Source organism: Esox lucius, chromosome 8, assembly GCF_011004845.1.
Source record: "Esox lucius isolate fEsoLuc1 chromosome 8, fEsoLuc1.pri, whole genome shotgun sequence".
NCBI classification, from domain to species: Eukaryota; Metazoa; Chordata; class Actinopteri; order Esociformes; family Esocidae; genus Esox; species Esox lucius.
The window spans coordinates 10,108,904-10,131,800 of NC_047576.1; the positions used below are offsets into that span (position 1 = coordinate 10,108,904).

Genomic DNA, 22,897 nt, shown 5'->3' on the forward strand with positions numbered 1-22,897 from the left:
GTCTCTTTGGCGTCACATCTTGACTGACTGGGGTCATCCAGTGCTTGAATGTGTGTCAGAGGAAGAATGGGGGCAGCTGGGTATTAGCCCTGGCCTTCAAGTGTCTCCACATTCACATTGCCTCTAGCTTAGCCCTCTTCTTCACACAAGCTCCATCTGTTCCCAGCAAATGCTAGTCAGTCAAGCATTAAAGAGAGAACGATGACTCACTTGTATTGTGTCCACAGTTAAAAGTCAGTCAAAATGCATCATGTCATTCATGTCCCACATCGGTTGATGCCCTCTTGTGGACTTGACATGTATGTCCTCAGCAGAAGCATCTGAGTGAAAACACGGTTCTAATTAAGGATCTTAGCAATACACGCCAACCGTTTCAGACAATGTTGGCACTGTGGAATCTGATGGCTACACAGTACACAGTTACTGTACTAGTAGCAGATGTCCAACAGTAATGTTGCATTCTTAGTTGGGAAGGAGTTACAAAGACAAACACTTTCCCAAAGACAGATGAACATGTGGATAGAATGTGTATGATTCTTTGTCCAGCATGAAGATAGGTTTTGGTAAACCAACGCTATCTAGTATGAGTGCAGTAATTGGAAATCTGCTAGCATACAATACCACAGACCTCCAGTCATTGCACCATAGTGCACATAAAGGAGCCATTGTAGTTGGTAGGAAAAACCTTTCCAGTCAATACTTTGATGTACAAACATTTGTGGTGTCAAAAAACCTTATGCATGTTGAATTTCATCTTCATGTAACTGGATAGTGTAACACTTTGGAATCTGCTGAACTGAAAAATGTGAACTATTCAAAGAAAACAAAAGCATGAAATCAGCACACAAAACGAATATGAAAGTAATCCAAGCCAACAAACCATTGCACTTCACCAGTCTGATCAAACAACACTGTGGAAACCAAGCGTGGGAACACACATTCTGCATTCGCAGGAAACATGACTTTTATTGAAGTATCAGTTGCACATTTTGAATCAGAATAAAGAGTTGAAAATAAAACGTAAAAAATAAGTAACTTTCCGCTTCTCTCTCTCGATGCCTGTTAGTGCCTTGTGGCATTTCCTGTCTGGACCCGAGGGACAGTCGCTGGTGAGAAGAGGGACTCTATGGTCAACGCTGAGGGAGGGACTATTCCAGACACACAGGGATGAGCCTGAAGGGATATGGTACGTGCTGATAAGACCACAGTCCTCCACATCAAGGGAACGTATCTATAATCCTGATGGGCCAAATCAGTACCGGTTATAAAGGCCCAGTGAGCTTCATTAAGACTGTCAGTAAGATGAGGGGGGAACATTTTAATTTAATGGTGACTGGTTGGTCTGTATTAGGAGCTCCATTTAGATCCAAAACACATAGACAAGGGGTTGCCTGCACTAATCTCTGTATTAACCACTAGCTTTCTTAGAGAAGCAGCAGCTTAGAAACATGTATACATTAATGAAAACAACATATCACTCATATTTCCCTGGCTTAGCATAAGACTATGATAAATCGTCTGCTCTCTACACCTGCTAAGATCATACATCCCCATATACATTCACTTACAGTATGGAACTGAATGAATTTCCCCATGTATGCCACATTTCTCAAAAACAAAAAACTATAGATTAATTCAACAGCAGAGTTGTAGACCTCCATGCTCGCAGGCTCTTCCTGATTACTGTGGCGTCCATTGTGATTGATCGCAGTCCTTCATCGGCCACTGTTGTGAACAGTGGAGCACAATGGCCTGCCTCGAGAGCTCGCCTTGATGTCACATTTGGACTACATCACAACAGCCATTAAACTTTCCAACCAATCAGAGCTCGTCATGTCGAGTCCGACCAATAACGGTCAGTTTGGAGAGTTCAGCGCGGAACTTCCCGTCTGTGTGGGTCACTGGAAGGGGGATGGGAGAGGAAATTATACATCAACAATAAGAACCAAAAACAACATTCAGTAGCAGAACGTCATATTAGTGCAGATTAAATCTTCACGTCTTCATAAGTCATAGCTATGGTGGCACAATGTAGACAACATCAAAGGATAGACCTATAATGCAATACCATCCAATTTTATCGAAAATGCTTAACTGAAGACAAATAGGTTAAAAAGAACTATATTAATCCGTTTTGATAGTGAGACCAATACATCAGCAGCCAGCAGACGTGTCATGTCACCTGTAGAATCTCCCACAGTGAATTCATCTTCCCTCAATGTCACATCCCTCTGTCCTCCTGCTGCAGTCTGGGACTGATGAGACGATGACAGGGAGAGAAGAAAGAGGCGGATTGTCGACAAAATAGACAAACAAGGGGATACAAGGGTAAATTAAAGTGAAAAAAAGAAAAGAAGAAAACTCTGAGGCACGGAGAGTTACAGTTGAGTGACAAGGTCGAGGGGATGCTCTGCTTCTCAGGGGTGGTTATTTTTTATAACAACTTGTTTTTTCTCTCCCCTTCTTTCACAGTGCCGGCAGGGAGAGGGGTTGAACAGTGCTGTTATAATGACAGCGTCAGTCTGAGGCTTTGTCCTTGTGCAGGAGACTGATCAAGCAGAGCCCCGCGGGACGGCGGAGTATGTGCTGCCATGTACCAAGCCTCCTCCCTTGGCAGACTTATCAGAACACCACTTTCCTCCATGGTGTTTTACAACCCACTTGCAGGCTGCCATTGATTCTTGTAGAACTGTGGCAAGGAACTGGGTCATGTCTACAAACGATGTTGTGGTTTACTTAGTAGATCAGACGGGGATCAAAAGCTCATGGTGGTTGGGTCACTGCAAAAACAACGGTTTAGGAATCTCTGCCTTAGATCTGTGAGCAACCTACATGTGCAGGGTCTAATATGTCCATAGACAATAGTAATTGTCTTGCCTGTACTCTGAACATGGCAGCATTCACTTTGGAAAATAATAGATGGTCAGACCTGAATGCCAACAATGTACTCTGACTGAAATATACCTTCTTTCATGTGCCTATGAGGGTTTTGCCATAATTTGTTTCATCTTCATAAAACCTTATATTAGCTTTGATTTATCTTTCAGGTAAACAGGATAAACCAAGACCATAAATACTAAATGTGTTAGGCACACACAGGAACAGGTTTCCATGGGGATATGCAGTTAACGGAGTCTGACGATAGTGCATTTGAACCAGAAGACTACTGGGGAAAACAAGTAATTGTGCATAATGACAGATAATGACAGATAATGTAGAAATGCAGACAAGATAACAAATATGATACTTACATATGCACTAGCATATTCAATCTTGGCTCCTTTTAGCTCTGCTTTAAACTGTGTGAAAAACAGGTAGGACTTCCCCTGAGGTCTGTCAACAAAAAGGAGGAAAGAATCTTATCACTTCAGAATTCTGCTATTATAAGGCCAAGATGACAAAACTAGAACTGAGACATCTCAGGTGAACGATCATCAGGCACGACTTAACTGAATAAGTCATCCAGTACAAATGGCTATTTCTGTATCCCAGTGATCACTGCAACCCCACACTAAGGCTTACCTCCACACAGAGCAGGAGAACAGGCCATCATCATCGCTCAGCCCCACACTCATCAGCCATTGCTGTTAAAAACATATATAACGGATGTTATTAAAAGACCATGTTTTTTTGTGTTTTCTATATGTATGTAAAAAGTATGGATAAGGTGGACATGTACTTTGTTGATCTATTTAGGGAATATGTTTTATACTGCAAACAAGAAACCTATAAATCAGCTCACTGTGTTTCAGCTTTAGAAAGAAAAAAGGACCTATTTCTCTTCATGAAATAACTTCAACTTTAATCAGAACACGACTTACCTCATTAGTTCCCCCTTGTGATGCATAAGTGAATGAACACTCATAATCTTTCTGTGAAAGTAAGAGGACATTTTCCTGATGATTAAATTAAGCCAAACATGAACATCTTCACAAGACAAGCGTGTGTGTTTAGGTTGTTTTGGAGCCAAAAATGTGATTACATTTTTTTTATGGATAATTTTCATTATTAAATCTAGAATTTTACAAATGCAAAAAAAATCAGTAATCAATATTTGGTAATTTATTTTCACATGAATTAGCTACTACTTGTATATTTGTGATCTAACGTTGATAGCCGTGTAGCTTTATTCTAATCCAATGAATAGCCTCCTTGTGGCACCCTGGTACTGACGTGTCAGCATATCAGAGGTCGTTGTCTCATTATAATGCGACGACCAGACCTTTTTCAAAATCATGCATTTTTATTATTGTTACAGTTTCAATTCTATTTTATTTGTAAGTGGTGGCGTCATATGTGTTGTTATTTCAATTAACGAATAAATAACTACCTGAATATTTAACAGCCAGGTATTTTGTTCTGAACTTCCAGGGAACCCGGAAAGTTGACATGCTGGCCAACCTTTTTTAGTTTAACAGTACTGTACAATAAATCTGTATGCATAATTTGTTACAAAATTGTGGTGCGCACACAATCACGTAAACATACGACTTTTAATTATTATTACTAATTGTCTAGTCTATTGTTTGCTAACTGAACACAGTGGCTAGCCCCGGTGCATCAGCTAGCTAATCACTTAGCTTTTATTCATATTGCTTACCATTTTCTCGGAGAACGTGTGCACCACTCCACCGGGTTTTACGTTGAATTCCACAGTTTTCGTTCGGTCATCCGCGCTAGCAAAGGAAGGGGTTGACGTTAAAACCAACAAAACAAGAAAGGGCAAGTGATTAAGAGCCATTTTGGTCTGTGGCTATTGAGTGATAGGAATGGGTTGTCAACATGAAGATGGCTAGAGTACTTTACTCTGAGATGTAAACGTATTCCAGCATGGATATCTGACGTGTTTGGAGTGCTGTTTCATTTGGAGTATATGTTTTAGGTTATTTAATTATTGTTCTGTGTTACTATACAGGACGCATTTTACTTTGTTCAGAAATAACGTCCTGCATATATTCAATATAAAAAAATATTGCCTTAGAAGGCTCTTGACATTTTATTGTAGACAAATGGGTGGGACTTTATTTGCTGATTCTTTTCGATGACCTGGTGGGTCAACTGATCTGATCTCGAACCAGAGTAGTATTCCAGAAAAATGGCTCAACAAATAAATTCCAATCTGGCTTTTGTTACCGTGGTGGTGTTACTTAAATCTTTACTTGTGTCCAAGCAAAACTGTGTTGGGTTACATGGCACATGTAGATGTTGAGTAAATTGGCAGATAAATAACTGCCTCTGGAGAAATAATAATGTTAAAAAAATCTGGTTTATCTTGATATGTGGTATGTGGTTGAATAACTTGAAGGCTCTGATGGCAGTTGGATAATCTCTGTGTTTTATTCACTCAGTTGGAGAGGTTAAGACCTACTTAACCAGGACATTTGTTTCAGGGAATTTGATGCTATATTTTCTGATCAGACTGCAGTTCATGTGCACTTTCCAGGAACTGAATTTGCTCAGGTTTTGGTTTAACAGAGCTGGTTATGCTGTTAATCCAGTTTTCTGGAATACCCCTCTGGTCATCCTGGAGTGGACATGGCCTCAATGGTGCCAGCCACAATACTTTTAAGCAGGTAGCTTTGTTCCCTAAGTAATTGTCACATTGTTCACAGGCTGAAACTAAAACCTAATGAAAAGTATTAGGCTTGAAAGAAACACGTTTCTAATGTGTATAATGTCAATGGAAATCAAATTACCATTCAGGGGATTGAATGCATACCTTGCTGTCAAGAACGTTTGTTAAAAATCAGTTTCTCCCTAGGTATTCGCACTGATATGCATTCAAATAGCCCAATTGTATTTCTCACTATGGTGGCAGTCCTGTGCCTGTTAGAGTCACTGGAGTGGCACTTCTAGGCCCAGTGCCAGTATGACATGACTGAGGGTGCATTTTGTATAAATGAGAGGGCATCTCTGATCACTGCACAGTTAGAGTTAGAATAGAGAGTTAGAATAATAATATATAATAGAACATATTGTACACAGTCTTTAAAAGCCTATTTTCTGTCAATTTTGTCGAAAGATCAGCACTTGACTGGGCTAAAATAAAATAAGTGCAGCAACTGCCAAATCGCACACTAGACTGTGTTCATTAATGTGTTAATAAGGCTTGTTCCAATAAGACTTGTTCCAATAAGACTTGCTCTTTTGCCTAAAAAGGAACCGGAACGCTGTTTGCCTAATATTAGAAGACTGAATCCATGGCAGTGCGGCCCAAGTCAATCACTGTCTGTTGTTATAATGAATAGTTTGTGAGCTCTATAATGGCAAAAGACACAGATTAGTTGTTTTTCGATCTCTATGGTCATAATGCTGTGCCTGGATAAGGAAACTAAAATAATTTAAGCAATGATGGAAATTCAGAAAAGCAAGTTTTCTTGACACTTGAAGCAAAACCTTTCTATTTTTTCAAATACCACCACAAACATAGTGGGCAAACAGATTATTTTATCATCTTTTTTTAATCATGAAGCAAATACAACTCTACTTATTCTATTTCACCACACGAGGGTGTAGAGGCTTATGTGCTAGCTAGTAAAGGGTCTCATGGTTCTGAAATGCATCTACATAGAAAATAAACTTGTAACGTGTGACGTTCTTTATAACACGTTTGTTTACAAAGTTATAACGCTCTCTATATTCTTTTATTTAATATATGAGATACAGGATTTTAATATTATGCATATACAGGCACTGTAAGATCTCAGATTTTAAAGTAATCTCATGATTTTGAAAGTAAATCATTCAGAGTTATGAATCATTTTGACCTGGTGCTATGGAGTAGGAAATAACAGATTTCATGACATAAGTATTTGATACATCATAAAAGCAGAACTTAATATTTGGTACAGAAACCTTTGTTTGCAATTAAAGAGATCATGCGTTTCTTGTAATTCTTGACCAGGTTTGCACACACTGCAGCAGGGATTTTGGCCCACTCTTCCAAACAGACCTTCTCCATATCCTTCAGGTTTCGGGGCTGTTGCTGGGCAATACAGACTTTTAGCTCCCTCCAAAGATTTTCTATTGGGTTCAGGTCTGGAGACTGGCTAAGCCCCTCCAGGACCTTGAGATGCCCTAGCTGTGTGTTTTGGGTCGTTGTCATGCTGGAAGACCCAGCCACGACCCATCTTCAATGCTCTTACTGAGGGAAGGAGGTTGTTGGCCAAGACCTCGCGATACATGGCCCCATCCATCCTCCCCTCAATACGGTGCAGTCGTCCTGTCCCCTTTGCTGAAAAGCATCCCCAAAGAATGATGTTTCCACCTCCATGCTTCACAGTTGGGCTGGTGTTCTTGGGGTTGTACTCATCCTTCTTCTTCCTCCAAACACGGCGAGTGGAGTTTAGACCAAAAAGCTCTATTTTTGTCTCATCAGACCACATGACCTTCTCCCATTCCTCCTCTGGATCATCCAGATGGTCATTGGCAAACTTCAGACAGGTCTGGACATGCGCTGGCTTGAGCAGGGGGACCTTGTGTGCGCTGCAGGATTTTAATCCATGACGGCATAGTATGTTACTAATGGTTTTCTTTGAGACTGTGGTCCCAGCTGTTTTCAGGTCATTGACCAGGTCCTGCCGTGTAGTTCTGGGCTGATCCCTCACCTTCCTCATGATAATTGATGCCCCACAAGGTGAGATCTTGCATGGAGCCCCAGACCGAGGGAGATTGACCCTCATCCTGAACCTCTTCCATTTTCTAATAATTGTGCCAACAGTTGTTGCCTTCTCACCAAGCTGCTTGCCTATTGTCCTGTAGCCCATCCCAGCCTTGTGCAGGTCTACAATTTTATCCCTGATGTCCTTACACAGCTCTCTGGTCTTGGCCATTGTGGTGAGGTTGGAGTCTGTTTTATTGAGTGTGTGGACAGGTGTCTTTTATACAGGTAACGAGTTCAAACAGGTGCAGTTAATACAGGTAATGATTGGAGAACAGGAGGTCTTCTTAAACAAAAACTAACAGGTCTGTGAGAGACGGAATTCTTACTGGTTGGTAGGTGATCAAATACTTAGGTAATGCAATAAAATGGAAATTAATTATTTAAAAATCATACAATGTGATTTTCTGGATTTTTGTTTTAGATTCCATCTCTCAGAGTTGAAGTGTACCTATGATAAAAATTACAGACCTGTACATGCTTTGTAAGTAGGAAAACCTGCAAAATCGGCAATGGATCAAATACTTGTTCTCCCCACTGTATATAGCTATTAACTTTATGTATTTCTGTATCTGCTCTGACCTGTGTCTGTTTATTTAAATCTTGTCAGAAACTTTTATAAACTAACCCATAAAAGCCCCTCTTCCTCAATAGAATGCTGCCCTGTCTCAGGTGATATGCAAGTAAGATGTGTTACTGCTAATTCAGTCATACCTTATGGTGATCTTTGCCTGTGCTTCATGTGGTGACGATGAATGGCAAGTGCCATGGTAGGTGAATGCCCTAAAATAGAGCACACTGTGTGCACACATTTAATAGACCACAGTCACTTTTATAGCTTCCATAAACGAATAACTATGGTATTTCCAAACAAGAGTATTCCTGTTTTAGTTCAATAACAAATATGTGTGTCTTCTTTAATTCAACACTACCCTGCTACTTGAGAAAGCATGAGCCTGAAAGTCAGACACAAAAGCAAACTCACCTGTCTCTTGCTCTATGACCCTCTTCACTGAGAGTGTAAGAAAGACAGGAGATGGTTTGGCAGACACTCATTTGCAAGCTAGAAATGTGGGACAACACTGAGGACTGTATTTAAACCAAAAATAAAAGAATCATTCTTTTCAGTTCAGTTGAACAACCCCCACCATTCCCCTCCAACCGCAGACTCATCTCAGTGCCACTTCCATAACCCAAAAATAATAGAATAACAGGAATTTGCCATGCTACAAATGACTATGTATGACCCTGATCCTGTATGGACTGTTTGATATTTGCACAGCGGCACTGAAGAAAAACTAGACCTACAGCGCAGGGCTATTAAGAGCGCATTCTTGTATTTCAATCGGGCTCCTTGTTCTGCCCAGGTAAACACTTCTCCTTTACAAGCATCAAACACTTAGCAGTCTAACTCTAAAGAAACAGCTAGCCATTGACACTTAAAAACATCAAGTGCTTCAAATCTTCCATGTTTTTTGATTTTCTAACACAATGTCCAATTCATCTTTTTTGTTACATTCTTACAGAAAGCCTAAGCTTATCATTATGTATGTACCCATTCAGACTGGTCTCAGGTGGCATACGTGAATTATTTTAGGTGCAGTGGTGAGTGCAGGAAAATAATGGATTTTTGAAGGGTGGAGGCCATTATTAACCATTATCCAAACCTTAACCCCTATACTGTGATACCTAATGTTAACCCTACATTTTTATTTGTGATATATGATACGCTTGTGGAAATTCGTTACATATGTTTTAGCAAATTAGTAAAATATTTTAGGTTTTGGTAGCACTTTGTAATGTAACCTAAACTAACGTAACCAGGTGTCACAAATATATTCACGTATAATATGTTACGTAGTCCCGAGACCATGCTGACCCATCTAGACAAGCCTAGATATTGAGTATTCATCTTCGACACTTTGTCTATACATTGATAGTATGGCAACCACTACTGAATTGTTGACCAATGCCTCATAAGTTCTGGTTTGTAATTGAATGTATGTGTACAGTAAAATATGTATAGGATTGGTCAGTCCTTTAGCTGATCCAAGCAGTTATAGGGCCTGTTTCCTGGCTGACATTGTAGCTGTGGAATTTCTCTGCTCCACGCCAATCCACAATCAGAAGGCTGAAGCACTCTATACTGCAACCCATTCCTGAGGCTTAGCACATTGGGATCCCTGGCACCAACGCTCTTTCTTTCTCTCAAATTCTGTCACACTTCAATTCACATCAGCACCTCTGTTTTGACCGAAGATGGCGTGAGCTATTTTGTGATGGAAGGTGACAGAAGCATCCTAATGGTGGTTTGCTGAAGGAGTTCAAATGTTCAGTAGGTTTCCGTATGAACCCAGTGGTTGTAAAATGTACTATATTTTTTTCTTGAATAGTAGTTTGTTATAAAATAGAGTTGAATGTTAAAATAAGGGACCTATTAACTGTTTCAGTGAAAACACTAGCTTTACTTCACAGCCTCTACCCATGTCAGGATAAGTTTATCATGCTCCTCTTATCAAGTTCTGGATGTGTCGAGTTTTTTTTTTACGGTGATTGTTATATAGATACAAAGCCATTACAGAGCTGTCTGACATTGGCCTTTATACTTCTGTCCAGCTAATCCAACAGGAATCCCTCATAGTTCCATTGCATGTTTCATTCAAATTACAAGGACATGAGGCAATGTACTTGGGATACTGTTAATTTAGTGCTCAGTAGTTCAGAAACAGGCTCTACCGTGTTACCAAATTGCAGTCATTAAAGAGTATTCTTGACTCAAATGTTTTCCGTTTCTGAATGGGACCCATAAGACAGAATGTAAACAGTCCTCTCAGACGGTTTTAATGACTTGCTGTGGGAGGACCTGACAAAACATATGCAATCATTCTTGAATTCTAATTTTTCTTTCCATTTTCAAGACACACAAGCTAATTTCATAATTTCAAAGCTTGCTGTGAGGCATGCTGTGTAGTTAAATAAATGGATTTCTATAGTTTTGAGCTCAACTTGATTTAAAGAGACAGACTATAAAATGGACCTGAAAGACGTAATTACATCTCAAGACAGTGCAACTTTTCAGGAAAACTTTATTGACAAAAACAAAGACTGAGACTGTTCAACTTCAAGAAGACAAAGTATCTTATTGTCATTACGAGCTAAACAAGACAAACAAAATCAAAAACCTGTTAGTATTGGAGTGAAACCTGTTATTATTGGAGTGTACCTACGCAATAATGCAAATAAATCATACAATCTGCTATCAGTAATACAGCTCAAATGTGTCTAATTTTGATAAGTGTAATACTTTATTGTCAGTGACTGTTTAACTACAAGTATTGACCTAAGGAATACTAGAGAACAGTTTACCTTCTCAGAATATGCAGCAATTTGAGACATGTGACAAACTCAATGCAGGATTTGAAATGGCCTTTCAGACTTGTTTGTTTTGTCTGGGATTGCACAGCACCATAATATATACATTTTGGCTTAGCATGAGGTTACTGTAACTGTTATGTACTGAATACACACACCACTGCTCTCATGCAGGAAAACATATTCCTTTATTAAGGCGAGGATAACTAATTTAAGAGTAACTGCAGCTGAGCACATCCTAGCTCACATGTAAGAATGTTTGCATTGGAAGGTGCCAAAAAGGCAGAAAACGCTTAAGGAAAAGGAGGTGTCAATATTGACAAAAACTAAAAGATATTGATACAATCTATACATGTTACTTTACTGTATTCATTATTATTGATTATTAAATCGTCATCAGTGTTTGCAGAACATGTCCCCTCCATCAGAGCAAGTTAGGGGTTAACTTCTGCAGAAGCAAAGAGAAAAACAAATGATAAATAAACACATATTTTACCATGCCAGAATTTCAATGTGTACATCAAGTAAATACAGAGGGGTCTCAATTCATTCAAATCTGCATTGCAGTATTTACGCAGTGTTGTTTTTTAGTTTTTTTTACCATCGTCCAATTAACAAAAAGACCCCGCCACTACTACTAAGGGCACACCCTGAGAAGTATGCTTCCACTTTTCTGAATTGGAAATGTATGGTGACAGGACAAATACTGTCAGAAGTTAAGGAAATGTTGGTGAGGAAGGTTTGAATGAATCCCAGCCAAAGTCACTCTGACTTACCCAGTAATCCTACAGTTCCTTGTGTGAATATATGTTCCTGTGTACCGTATATCACACCTAACTATGTTGTTGGAGAAATCTGACTCCTGTACTTGCATGGCTGGATTCACCGTTACCTGGAACACATCGTGGGACAACAGTTACATTTCACTGGTTTGACGATAAGTTTGGACAACTGAGACACACCAGGGTCAATACATGTGTGTCTCTCAGTTCACTGAAGCGGTCGGAGTTACCTTGAGAATATAGTCTCCTGGTAGAACATCCGTGATGTCAATCCACTGGCAGTCGATGTTGGCATTGTAGGTGTCATAGCAACCGGGACCCAATCCCTGTAACGCACATGTTTGAAAGTTAATGTGCTCCAAAAAATAAAAAATAAAACAAACATTACAAGCTGACTGACTGATTAATTGGTTGGTTGAAACTTCCCAAACCTGCGTGTGTGCTGTGCAGGCGAAGCGGCGGCGGACTCCAGGGTCACAGCTGGTGTCCTCCAGACAAAAGCTGGCTTTGTGTCCCTCCGCCACCTTCTGGCCGGTGGTCACGTCCAGCACATCGTAGTTACTGAAGGCCTCCATGCTGTGGTAGTGTCGGTGGCAACTGTGCCATTCCCACTGGTGTCTGGGTTTGACTGGGAGGAAGTCTGCTGTCCCTTGATTCTTCACCCTCTGGGGAAACCTCAGCAGAGTCCTGTAGTCGATATCCCTGACACCTGGTCGGTACGCTGACCTTGGGGAAGAGTTATCCAAATAACGGACCGTATACAATCAGCAGTTGTTCCTGAGAAACCGATGTGATCACAGATTTCTTTACAAGCTAAAAAAAACAAGTTAAGGGGACGTTCACGTATTATACATTAGAAGACACTCTGGAGGAGGCCCGAGGTGTTGCACGGACAGTTTAACGTTCGCCTGAGGAATCCACAGCCTTTCATTTGGAGTTTATTTTACTTGGCAGAGCAAAGAGACAGAGCAAGAAAATAAAGGTTGGCTGCCAGGTTGTATGGCGCTCTGTCACTCTACTGTAACTCCCAAATGGGCCAGCGCCAAGGAGGTCTGCTTGACACCGCCTGTCTGACCCAGTCTACCACTAATCAAACTAAAATGTGTAGATGCCAAATATACTTTTTTCATGTAAGAACCTATCACATTGATGATGGCAATATTCATATTTTAGTGCCAGTTATCTCACACGTGGATATGCATTGCCAATAATAAATTATTAACTCCATACTGTGACAGACAGTTTTCCTCTCCAGCACATCTCAGGGCATACATCTGCACCCGTTGAATATAAGAAGCCGCTTGGATGTAGTAGGGGTCAGGAACAAGGTCTGGGAGACCTGGGAAATAGGAGTCACCATCCATCAGTGTTATATTTATAAGTACTGTCAGGTTTGTTCTACCAGATTAATATTTTTAAAAGGTCTGAAGAGTATTACTTTTTGTATATTACTGTACATTGGACTAGATGAATAAATAATGTCTGCATAATTAAATGGGTATTATAATAAGGTATTGTTAAGGTACTGTGTCAATGCCGTCTACCTTACCATTATGAAATAATCTGGTACCATAACCAGTTCCCGGAGGATGACGCACGGGTACTCTGCTTCCACTGCCCGATTGGTACACGTTGTAGAAAACAGAATTTTGGTGGCTTTTGTTTGGGTCCGTGGTATCATCATCTATTATTGTATTACTACCAACTGTCGTCTGTTGCTGGGACTGTGAGTCTGTGCCATTAGCCTCCACGCCGTTGTCGGAGAGCGCATTTGGAACTGGAACTGGAATGCGTCTGGTTACGAAAATTGAATCTCCTGCTGGGGCAGTACCCTGGGAAAGTTGTCTGCTACCTGCATCGTCAGTAGTATTCACGTACCCAGATGTGGGTGGCTGGGTTGACAGTTCTGGTCTCTCGTGTTGTGCCTGGCTCGTGCCTCGACCACGCGTAATGTGCTCGCTCCAGATTGGGGACGGAGTGACCAGTCGCCGAAGCGGCAAGCTGGCCGATGAGTGATTAGGGTTTCGTCCTCTTTTCGGCATCCCACTACCTGAGAACTCCAGGACAGCTTCGGGAAAGGTGCTGTTAGAAGTGGTGCGGGTGTCTACTTGGGAACGGGAATGCGCCAAAAGCACCGTTTCCTTTTTGGATGTGAGGGGCGGTTGTCTCCGGGCTGCGCTTGTTCCAAGGCGGCCTGTGGCAAGGAGGTATTGACCAATATCGGAGCCCAGAAACGAGGCGTTTGACTCAATGCGCGCATTTGGTTCAGAGTATGCTTGGTTTTGATCTAATGCTCTCGGAGCATCCTCTAGGTCTAATGCGTTACTTCTAGTGGATCTATTATCTTCAGCCGGTGGGTGTTGTCTGTTGAAATTCCTGCTCGCCAGGTAGAGGCGAGCAGGATGTCTTCTCTCCTGCGCCGGAGGGTGATATTCAGACCCTGTGCTGAGTAAACTATACACCCGACCGTTGTTCTCCCATTGGATTCTTTGTCTCCATGGACCCATGCGTGCGCGTAAATGGTGCTGTCCAGTGCTTAAATGAACCAAAATATATACGCAGAAAAGTAAAATAGAGAATCTCTCCATGTTGAAAATTACAAAAAATACGAAAAACAGCGCAAAATTAGCCGCGTAAATCGGGCTACCTGTGTGAATATGTTGTCTATTTGATGCTGGCCTGGCGATGTGGTGTCCAGTCTAGATTCAGTCATGCAGTTGCGTGCCACATCTCCACGATGAAAGTATGACGATTTGCTTCTAACGTGGAAATATCTCACTTTAGTAGAATTTGTTAGTCTACGCATGCACAATCTGGAGCAGGGCTTGTTTTACAAAAATCATGTTTAACTTAACTGTTTCGTGACCATAGGGCGGACTATACAACTATTTGTTCGGCCTATAAGTACATGTTTCACATGGATGCTAGCCCTTTCTCGGAGCATGTTGAAATTCTTAACCAGAAAGGCAAAATACCTAGCCTACATTTTAACGAATTTCGTTAAAAAAAAAAAAGTTTAACTTAATTTCACGAATGTGTCTGTTTTTTAATCTATTTTTAATCTAAACTAACTTAGTTTCTCATGGGTCATTATGCATGGCCCTATTGGAAATTAAATGGAAACTTCTGTGAAAACTAACTCATCACAAGCAGTTCGTTTTACAACTGTATCAAATAGAAACCTCCATAATACACGAATATAAATTGTTTCTGTAATAGGATCTAGTATTTGCATAATAAAAATAAGCACACAGGCTCGTGGCGCAGACTGGTACCACATGGCTCTTTAAGATCCATTGACGATGTTTATTGTAACGGTAAATGCCAGAGTCGAAAAGCATACAGTGGGACTAGTGTTACCCCACACCACTTTTCAGAAATGGAGGTGCTTTACCATAGCGTACAGGAACCAGAAGGATAGAGCTATTCATCTGTTACTCTGGGACTCTTCACACATTGATTACGAACACACGTCTCACACGTCGAAGGATGGAAATATGTTTGCAGAGCTCACCTGACCTGGTTGAGGAAAACTACACAATGCCAGTCAGACGACCTGCGGTTCGTCAAATTCTCTGTCTATAAGACTGAGGAGTAAATGTGATAGGCTATTATAGTAAATAGCTATTATTGGACTGCCCATTGAAAAGTTGTTTAACACCCGACAAAGCAGTGGAACTAGACATTTTCTTTTGTTCAATACGAAATAGCCTATATCGATATAAATACATTGTTTCTCTCTTAATCAAAAACACTTTAAACACATGTTTGGCAGACCAGATAAAAATTACACATTATTATGCCTCTGGGTCAAACCAGGGACATTCACGGTCACAACAGAGATTTTTATGAAATCTTACGGGGACATTTCTGCGGTTGACATATGTCGTTTTGGTTACTGCGTGCTCTAATGCTGCATCCAAACAAACTTTAATTAGAAACTTATGCCTGCGACACATGACAGTTGTTTTAATTGTCATCTACATCAGAATTCCTAATCCGATTCGCCGGAAAAATCATAACTTATACTTCCTGACCTCAAGATCCCAGACGTCATCATTTGACCTTTTTTTCTGAGTTCCCATGACGCGTTCAAAACAACTGGTAACTGGGATGGAAAAAAAGAATGAGGTCAAATAATTTATTAAACCTTATATCGTCTTGGTTCTTGCAGAATAATAATGGCAGTATTTTAGAAAGCCATTAGTCGGCACAGTTTAATGTTTGAAAGTAATGTACTCCATTTCCATGACAAGGCGGGGGGTTTATTTGCTCACTCCGGATCAACCTATTCTATCGGCCTACAGGATTGTGAGGGTGAAGAATGGTTTTATAATAGCCCAAGTTTGAGAGAGAAATACAGCCTGACCTTTCCCCTGCTTTGTCCCCCTCACGTGTTCTGAACTATTGCTTGACCAGAGGCAGGATGGAGAGTTGCATGTCAGTCAGGTGAGTAAATGCTGTATGGGTAAAAGGCCACTGGTGCTGTGAATTACGTGGCAGTAGGTGTCTTTATACACGCCCGGTATCTCCTTCCCCGAAATGGCAAGAATGCCGGCTAAATATAAGCGCACAGCACCTCTGTCCGCGATCACACAGAGGCTTTTGGCAATGCGGACGACAGCACCTGCCTCCCAAGGGGCCATCATCCCTTAGTTAGCTACCTGCGTCTTCAAGGGCGGTTACTATGTGCTGTATGGGTCGCCTAAAGATTATAATGTTCAGTAGCAATTATGATCAGCCAGAAATAGCATTTCAGCCCAAACTGTGGACACAATGTACAATATTAAAAAAAAAGGCATTATTCAAGCAGTAACATTATTAAAACCACACAGGTACACCTGAATTTAGTATAATTTGAGGTATTCTAGATCCCCTTCAGTTATGCACAGACCACTGGACGTACAAACATCTTTATCCACAAATAAAGAGGTCAAATTCCTCCGGGAATAAGTCTAGACAGAGTTTGTTTTTGCACAGGTTAACATTAAATATAGACTTAACTGTAAAGCAGCACTGAATAACTAAAGGGAGTGAATGCACAGAAAAACCAATTGTGTACAATTTTTATATTAGCATACGCCATAAAATAAGCGATCCAAATTAACTGCGTAGTCACAGCCAATATTAGGGGATTTGGCTTGCTAAAATCTGCTATATTACAAAAGTTTTAATCTAAGAAAACTGTGCTCGATTTCTTGTTCGGCTCAGTAAGTAGAGCATGGAACTTAATGGGTTCCAAGTGGAATTACCGGAGAAAGCCACTAGAAGAACATCCTCGCTACTCTAAGCTGTTATAGAGAAGAACGTGGCTGTTTGAATGTGTATGCAGAGGACACTTAACTTTCAGGGGAATAAAAATTAAATCAACTTAACTGCAGGCCTAACTCAGATGTTTTGTGTGGCAAGTCCAGCTGCCAAGTTACATGGTCCCCCGCATGTTCTGATACGGTCAAAATATATCCCCAGAGCAATGCCAGCACACAGTTTGAGTTGGAAACTACTGGGGTTATACTGGTGCCATGTTTGTGCAGCTTATTAGGGCCACCTGCACCCACACAATTAGATCAGCAAAGACATCCGACACAAAAATACAGGACAAAGTCAATTTAAAATCAACTCTTGTTTTATGGGGCTTATATACTGTACACAACAGGTCATCACAAAAAAAATTAGGTATTTACAAAATAATTAAGCTATAAATCAGTCACAAATTACCCACAACTTGTTCAGTCTGACTCACTCCAGCATCCACTAAGAACACTATTCTATAGTAGTAAACGTCTTGACTCTTCGGAAAGGAAAAACATTTGGAATACATCACAAGGGCATTTTCTGTCTACAAATAGACTTGTTAAATTCTCTTCATGCCCTAAAACTAGGCCCATGGTACATATTTTTAATTGGAGTGTCAGATGAACACATAAAACATGCAATACGTAGAATAAATAAGGGGGTGGGAGAAGTGGATTTGTGAGTAGACTAACTACAAGCAATTCAGATCACACCCACCAAAATTGACATATTTAAAATCCAGGGCACAAGATTATGATTTCAATGCAATAACAACCCTATTTAATTCGAGGCATTTGGCCAAGTAGTATTCACAACAATAAGAAATATAAAAAGTAATAAAATGTGTAAAAATAAAAGAGGCTTCAGATCTTCAGAGCTATTTACAGGTTTATACAGGTTTGGAGGAGTTCCTGCTGTGAGGTAAACAGAAAGTTCATGTTAGACAACCACATTAGAGTTACCTCTAATAATGTCAGGGGGCATAAGCCAAATCAAATACACTGTCACCTCACCTATAAACGATTTAATAGCGTATTCTGGATGTCCTCATACACCTGGCTGTAGAGCTCCTCTTTAGATTTCAAGCCATCCAGATATGCTGTAGCAAAATGAAAACATTGATTAAGATTTGCCAAAGCAAAGTCTTATTGACAAAGCTGAAATTCAATAATGCTCAATGACAAGTAGAAAAAAAAACCAAACATTTATACCGATGTTCAAGCAGCTCTCCTCCATTTCCTTCCTGTGCTTCAAGTACATTGGCCACACATGGCCATCAAACAAGCCAGGCGGGTCAGGAACAGTGTACTGTCTTGTACTAAAGAAGAAGTCGGACATTTAGCACACTTGAATGAAAATAAAAACCACTATATAAATGCGTAATATGGTTAAGAACCTGAACAAGTCCATTAACTTACCTTCTCCTGCGTTTGCACTCTTCATATGGAATGGAGATGTAATAGCACCTGTTGTACACATCAATCAGGGGCCTGGGGGGGGTTGGGGGGGAAGAGATGTCAGAACACCATGACGTGTAATTCTACTTAACCCCCACCACTGTAACATTTTAGTTAACTTAAGCAGAAAGCGTCTATCTGCATTTAACCACAGTTCCATTATGCAGATACCACTCTTCTGGAGAACATTTCGTCCAAAAGCTATGGGTGCCTCATTCAGTTAACACCCTCCCTTATCTCATGCAGAGCAGCACTAGCCTAGGGCTCTACAGGCACTAGTGAGCAAAGCATGCTCTAGCTAGCAGCTAACAGCCCATGTGACACTTGAAATGACATTTGACATACAATTCTCAGAATCTAATCTGGAGACAGTATTAATCATGTTCCCATGACAAAAAAACACTTTCGACCCCTTTGAAACACCATGTCTCTTCCACAAAGCCCCCCCCCCCCCCCCCCCCGCACATTTTAAGTTAAGTGCAGATAAGCTCACTTGGAGTTGTACAGAAGGAAGCCCTCCACAATCAGAATGTGGATCTGTTGATCCGGGTCAGCCACCTCCGCAGCAGGGGAAACATTGACACCATGAGAGCGGGCAAACTTCACCGGGTTGGCAGCCCACCCATGTATCGTGTTCACCATAGACTCCATGTCCAGCGCTGTGATCACTAAAGACCAGAGGGGGGAAAGCGAAAGTCAGTCAAAGGCACATATTGGTATGGTAAAATGTATTCAGTCTTAGGACTGTCATTTTGGGAGGGATGGCAGTCATTTTACTGAGTGTGGTATCAAATATCATTGTGTGATGCTTTGTAACACAGAGGGCCAAATACACTGATCGTCCAGAGTTTCTCCTGCAGTGAAATCCAAGCTTACCATCCCACTGTCTAAAGCCGTCCGCCCCGACTTCTATCTGATCAGGTTTCTGAAATAACAGTCACCAATAAAACATCGCTGCAAATGCAGGTGGTCTATACACAGGCAGACGCCACTGCATGCAGAACACTGGAAGTAGGACACAAAGCTGAAGCATGCAGTGATAAGAACATGCAGGAGAGCAAAGAGTTGCGACATGAAGAGGAATCTTTGCATACGTAGACAGCCATGAATACAATAAAAAATAAAAAGAGCAGCATAGGAGACTTGAACTACACATGACAATTTGGGTGGGTACACATGTTTAATCCTCACATAGAAATTATGATGGCATAAGCAAGTCAAATTATGTCAGAGATGACTACCAGAAGAAGGTTAGGACAGGCATTATATCAGGGCTAAGTTATAATTTACAGCACACCTTGCAGACTAAAGAGGAAATGACATAATGGGCAACCAGGGTGGGTATTCAGTAGCATCCAATTCTCCTAGCCAGGTCATGCAGGGCAACAGTAATTAATATAAAAAACGTCACACAGGACAAAAATTACCTTAAAGAAGTCATCTTGATGCACCACACAACAGTTAGGCAGTGACTTCATCAGCCTGTTTGTCAAAGTGGTTTTCCCACCATTGGTCACACTGTTGAGCAAACATGATACATGTTATACAAGATGTGCACATTTAGGTAGCCTACATATCGTACAAGTCAAAAGTTTAGACATACTTACCCATCGTGTGAATGGGTAAGTGAGTCCACATTTCTGACTGGGTGGTATGTAGAACATTCAAATCCAGTATTGCTAGTCTATTAAATATATTGCAGTAAACATAACGTGCCCTTTTGTGTAGGTTCGCCACCATATAGCTATTGTGGCTAGCTAATACTAAAGGACATTTGTGGCGGGACAGGGTGACTTACCAGCATACAGGGCATGTATTCTTGTCATTTTATCTAAATTGTCCGCGGATGTTGGTTAGCTACTGTACTACGAATATCATTCCAAATACATATTTTAATGGGAAGCTGGCAACCCACGTCGTGTGGCTATCTTAGCTAACTGCATATATAAATATAACCAAGATGTCTAAACTGATAATGACCTTCATTCAGCTAAGTAAAATGTTTGTTGATGGCAACAATCAATAATATCCATGTTTTTAGTTAAGACGTAGTATACAAGGGGAAAACAAGTTATACTGCTTAATTCAGTCACAATTTAAAAACAGAGACTTCCGCCACTTCAAAGTCCGCGCTGGAATTTTAAATCTCCCGCCCTGGTTACTATGAACCATGACAACAAACGCGGAAAGCGACTGCAGTGTTAACTTTCTAAATAACAATTTCTTACGATTTATACAAATTACTTAAGTAAAAATAACCTCTCTAGCGAAGTTTTTACCTGACAAGAAATGCAATTTCAATAGCTAACTAACGATAGCTACCTAGCTAAGAAACGCATGGCATGTGTTATTGTTGACATTATAATTTTTTATGAAGTAATGGAAGGCAAACTAGCTACTTCTACAGTAAACAGACGTGGATTACCATCAAATATATTATGATCCTACGGCTACCTAGATAATATTAGATGTGAATAAAAAAATACAACTTACCCGCCAATTCCTATAACGTATTTCATTTTAAGCTTTTTTTGTGACTTACTCCAAGTCAAAGATGAATGACAATGAGCAAAACACAGTGAAGAACAATTAAAAAGAAAATCCGAATAAACCAAGCGGAAAGTAGACCTAATTCCAACACGCGTCAGCTCCAATAAAGCACATCTGTCTTTACTAGTTCATTGATAAAGAGGCTCAAGCTACTCCATTTATATCAACTGTGACCTACGTCACGTAGACGTTCCCCCCTCGTGGTCATGTCTAAAGATATTGTCCTGTTAACAACGACCAATCACAGTCATCAGAACATCCAATGGATCCAATCCGATCCAGTCAACATCAGTGGGCACGTTTGGAATGGTAAGCCTCCTGTAGACAGAAGTTGGCAATAGAGTCTATGATGGATTTGACCAAGATGTACATGGAGAAAGTTGGGGACAATCTCGGGACAATCTGGACAGTACATGTGCCACGGGGAACTCGGACTGCTTACTGTTTCTAGGAAATGCGAGAAAAGACATTGTGTGCCAAATTATTGTTTGGTATATTATTGTTTGATGGTTTCATTTAGCCAAATATTGCTTCCTAGAATGACGTCATTGATGTAGCAAATAAAAACATGTTCTTAGCCATTTTATTGCCCTTGAAGGTGAATAACATCATTTTGGCTATTTGTGATGAGCAACATTAATCAATAAATCAATCAATAAATATGATTAGAGTGGGCAGAGATTCTTAAGGGCAGTTGAATGGATGGCAGTGTCACTAATGCATGCTAGGACAAAAAGCGACAGATCTTTTCATTTTTATTGAAAGATATCATAGTCTGTAGCAGCCTTACACTGTGTCTGGGAAAATAAAATGTAACATTGAGTTGTAGAATAAAGTTGTACTACATGAAGATATAGACCACAATGCCTCTCACACTACTATGAATAAAACCAAGTGTTGTACTTGTCGGCGATTGTTTTTATAGAGCAGCCTATTGTCCTACCTCAGTGTCTTCCATCCATGTTCAGTTACAGTTTAAGACACACATTTTTGCTCTGCTGCTGTACTTCTAAGGTTTTCCTATGGCATTCTTGAGTACCCCCTTTGGACAGGAAAAGGATCTCCAGGAGTCCTAGTGCCCTTTGTTTGGAACCACTGTCCTCATCTCATTTGCTGAAGGCCATTCTTATTTTAGATCCATGCATGTGACTGACCATTGACAAGCTCTGCTTCTCACTAAGGATTTCTAACAGAGCCTGTGGGCTTGTGACACGTTGAGGTATGTCATAACTTTATATTAATAGCTAAGTATCTGTAAGCGAGTTCCAGTGGTACTTTAAGTTAATTCAATGAAAAGTGAACACCTGGACACACTTAGTTTTATGGAAAAGTATATATAACTGTAATTTTCTCTTGCATTTTTAATTCAGGTCTAAGCTATGAATACAGTCTGAATGTCTGAAAGATAAATCATGGACTTCAGCAACTAGTCATTTAAAAATGGAAGAATATAGGAGACATTTGTTGGGAGGAACTGTTTATTTTTTTGTATTTACATGGAAGAATTTACCATCACAACCAAAGACATTATAACTACCAAACTAATCTTCCCATTTTAAGCTTTGCACTTTTGAAAAATGAGCTAAACACAGTATACAGTATTATAGCAGACAAATTGCCCACTGATCGCTTTCCAATATGTGTAATAACACATTGTGCTTTATAAGAGCGAACATGATTTAAATAAATACATTTTCGATGCTCAGGGGGATGCATTCTATAGAGATCATTTACCCAAACAAAATACCCAAATGTCAGTGTCAACAAAATCAGTTTACCAA

The 22,897-nt window shown here is 40.3% G+C and overlaps 3 protein-coding genes across 7 annotated transcripts; all 3 read right to left on the reverse strand.

Annotated features, from left to right (window-relative positions):
- Positions 1-927: 927 nt before the first annotated feature.
- Positions 928-4,800, reverse strand: mydgf (myeloid-derived growth factor). The gene is made up of 6 exons (XM_010871469.3): positions 4,601-4,800; positions 3,822-3,872; positions 3,523-3,584; positions 3,252-3,333; positions 2,183-2,255; positions 928-1,901 (listed from the first exon to the last, which is right to left on the reverse strand). Exons 1-6 carry the CDS (start codon positions 4,739-4,741, stop codon positions 1,822-1,824), a joined length of 489 nt encoding a protein of 162 aa, XP_010869771.1. The 5' UTR covers positions 4,742-4,800; the 3' UTR covers positions 928-1,821.
- Positions 4,801-10,729: 5,929 nt separating this feature from the next.
- Positions 10,730-16,697, reverse strand: loxl5a (lysyl oxidase-like 5a). 3 transcript variants are annotated; one of them, XM_020049365.2, is made up of 7 exons: positions 15,209-16,697; positions 13,364-14,573; positions 13,045-13,153; positions 12,246-12,540; positions 12,045-12,140; positions 11,809-11,924; positions 10,730-11,480 (listed from the first exon to the last, which is right to left on the reverse strand). In XM_020049365.2, the coding sequence occupies exons 2-7, from the start codon at positions 14,400-14,402 to the stop codon at positions 11,474-11,476; spliced, it is 1,662 nt and encodes a 553-aa protein (XP_019904924.2). In that variant the 5' UTR covers positions 14,403-14,573; positions 15,209-16,697; the 3' UTR covers positions 10,730-11,473. The 3 variants fall into 3 exon arrangements, with proteins under 3 accessions (XP_019904924.2, XP_010869773.2, XP_010869772.2); XM_010871471.3 differs by having other exon boundaries at positions 13,364-14,349; positions 14,462-16,697; XM_010871470.3 differs by having other exon boundaries at positions 13,364-16,697.
- A 713-nt stretch (positions 16,698-17,410) lies between these two features.
- Positions 17,411-21,257, reverse strand: mibp (muscle-specific beta 1 integrin binding protein). 3 transcript variants are annotated; one of them, XM_010871472.3, is made up of 8 exons: positions 21,060-21,257; positions 19,994-20,084; positions 19,443-19,491; positions 19,060-19,234; positions 18,528-18,599; positions 18,321-18,427; positions 18,123-18,208; positions 17,411-18,023 (listed from the first exon to the last, which is right to left on the reverse strand). In XM_010871472.3, the coding sequence occupies exons 1-7, from the start codon at positions 21,083-21,085 to the stop codon at positions 18,123-18,125; spliced, it is 606 nt and encodes a 201-aa protein (XP_010869774.1). In that variant the 5' UTR covers positions 21,086-21,257; the 3' UTR covers positions 17,411-18,023.
- Positions 21,258-22,897: the final 1,640 nt, after the last annotated feature.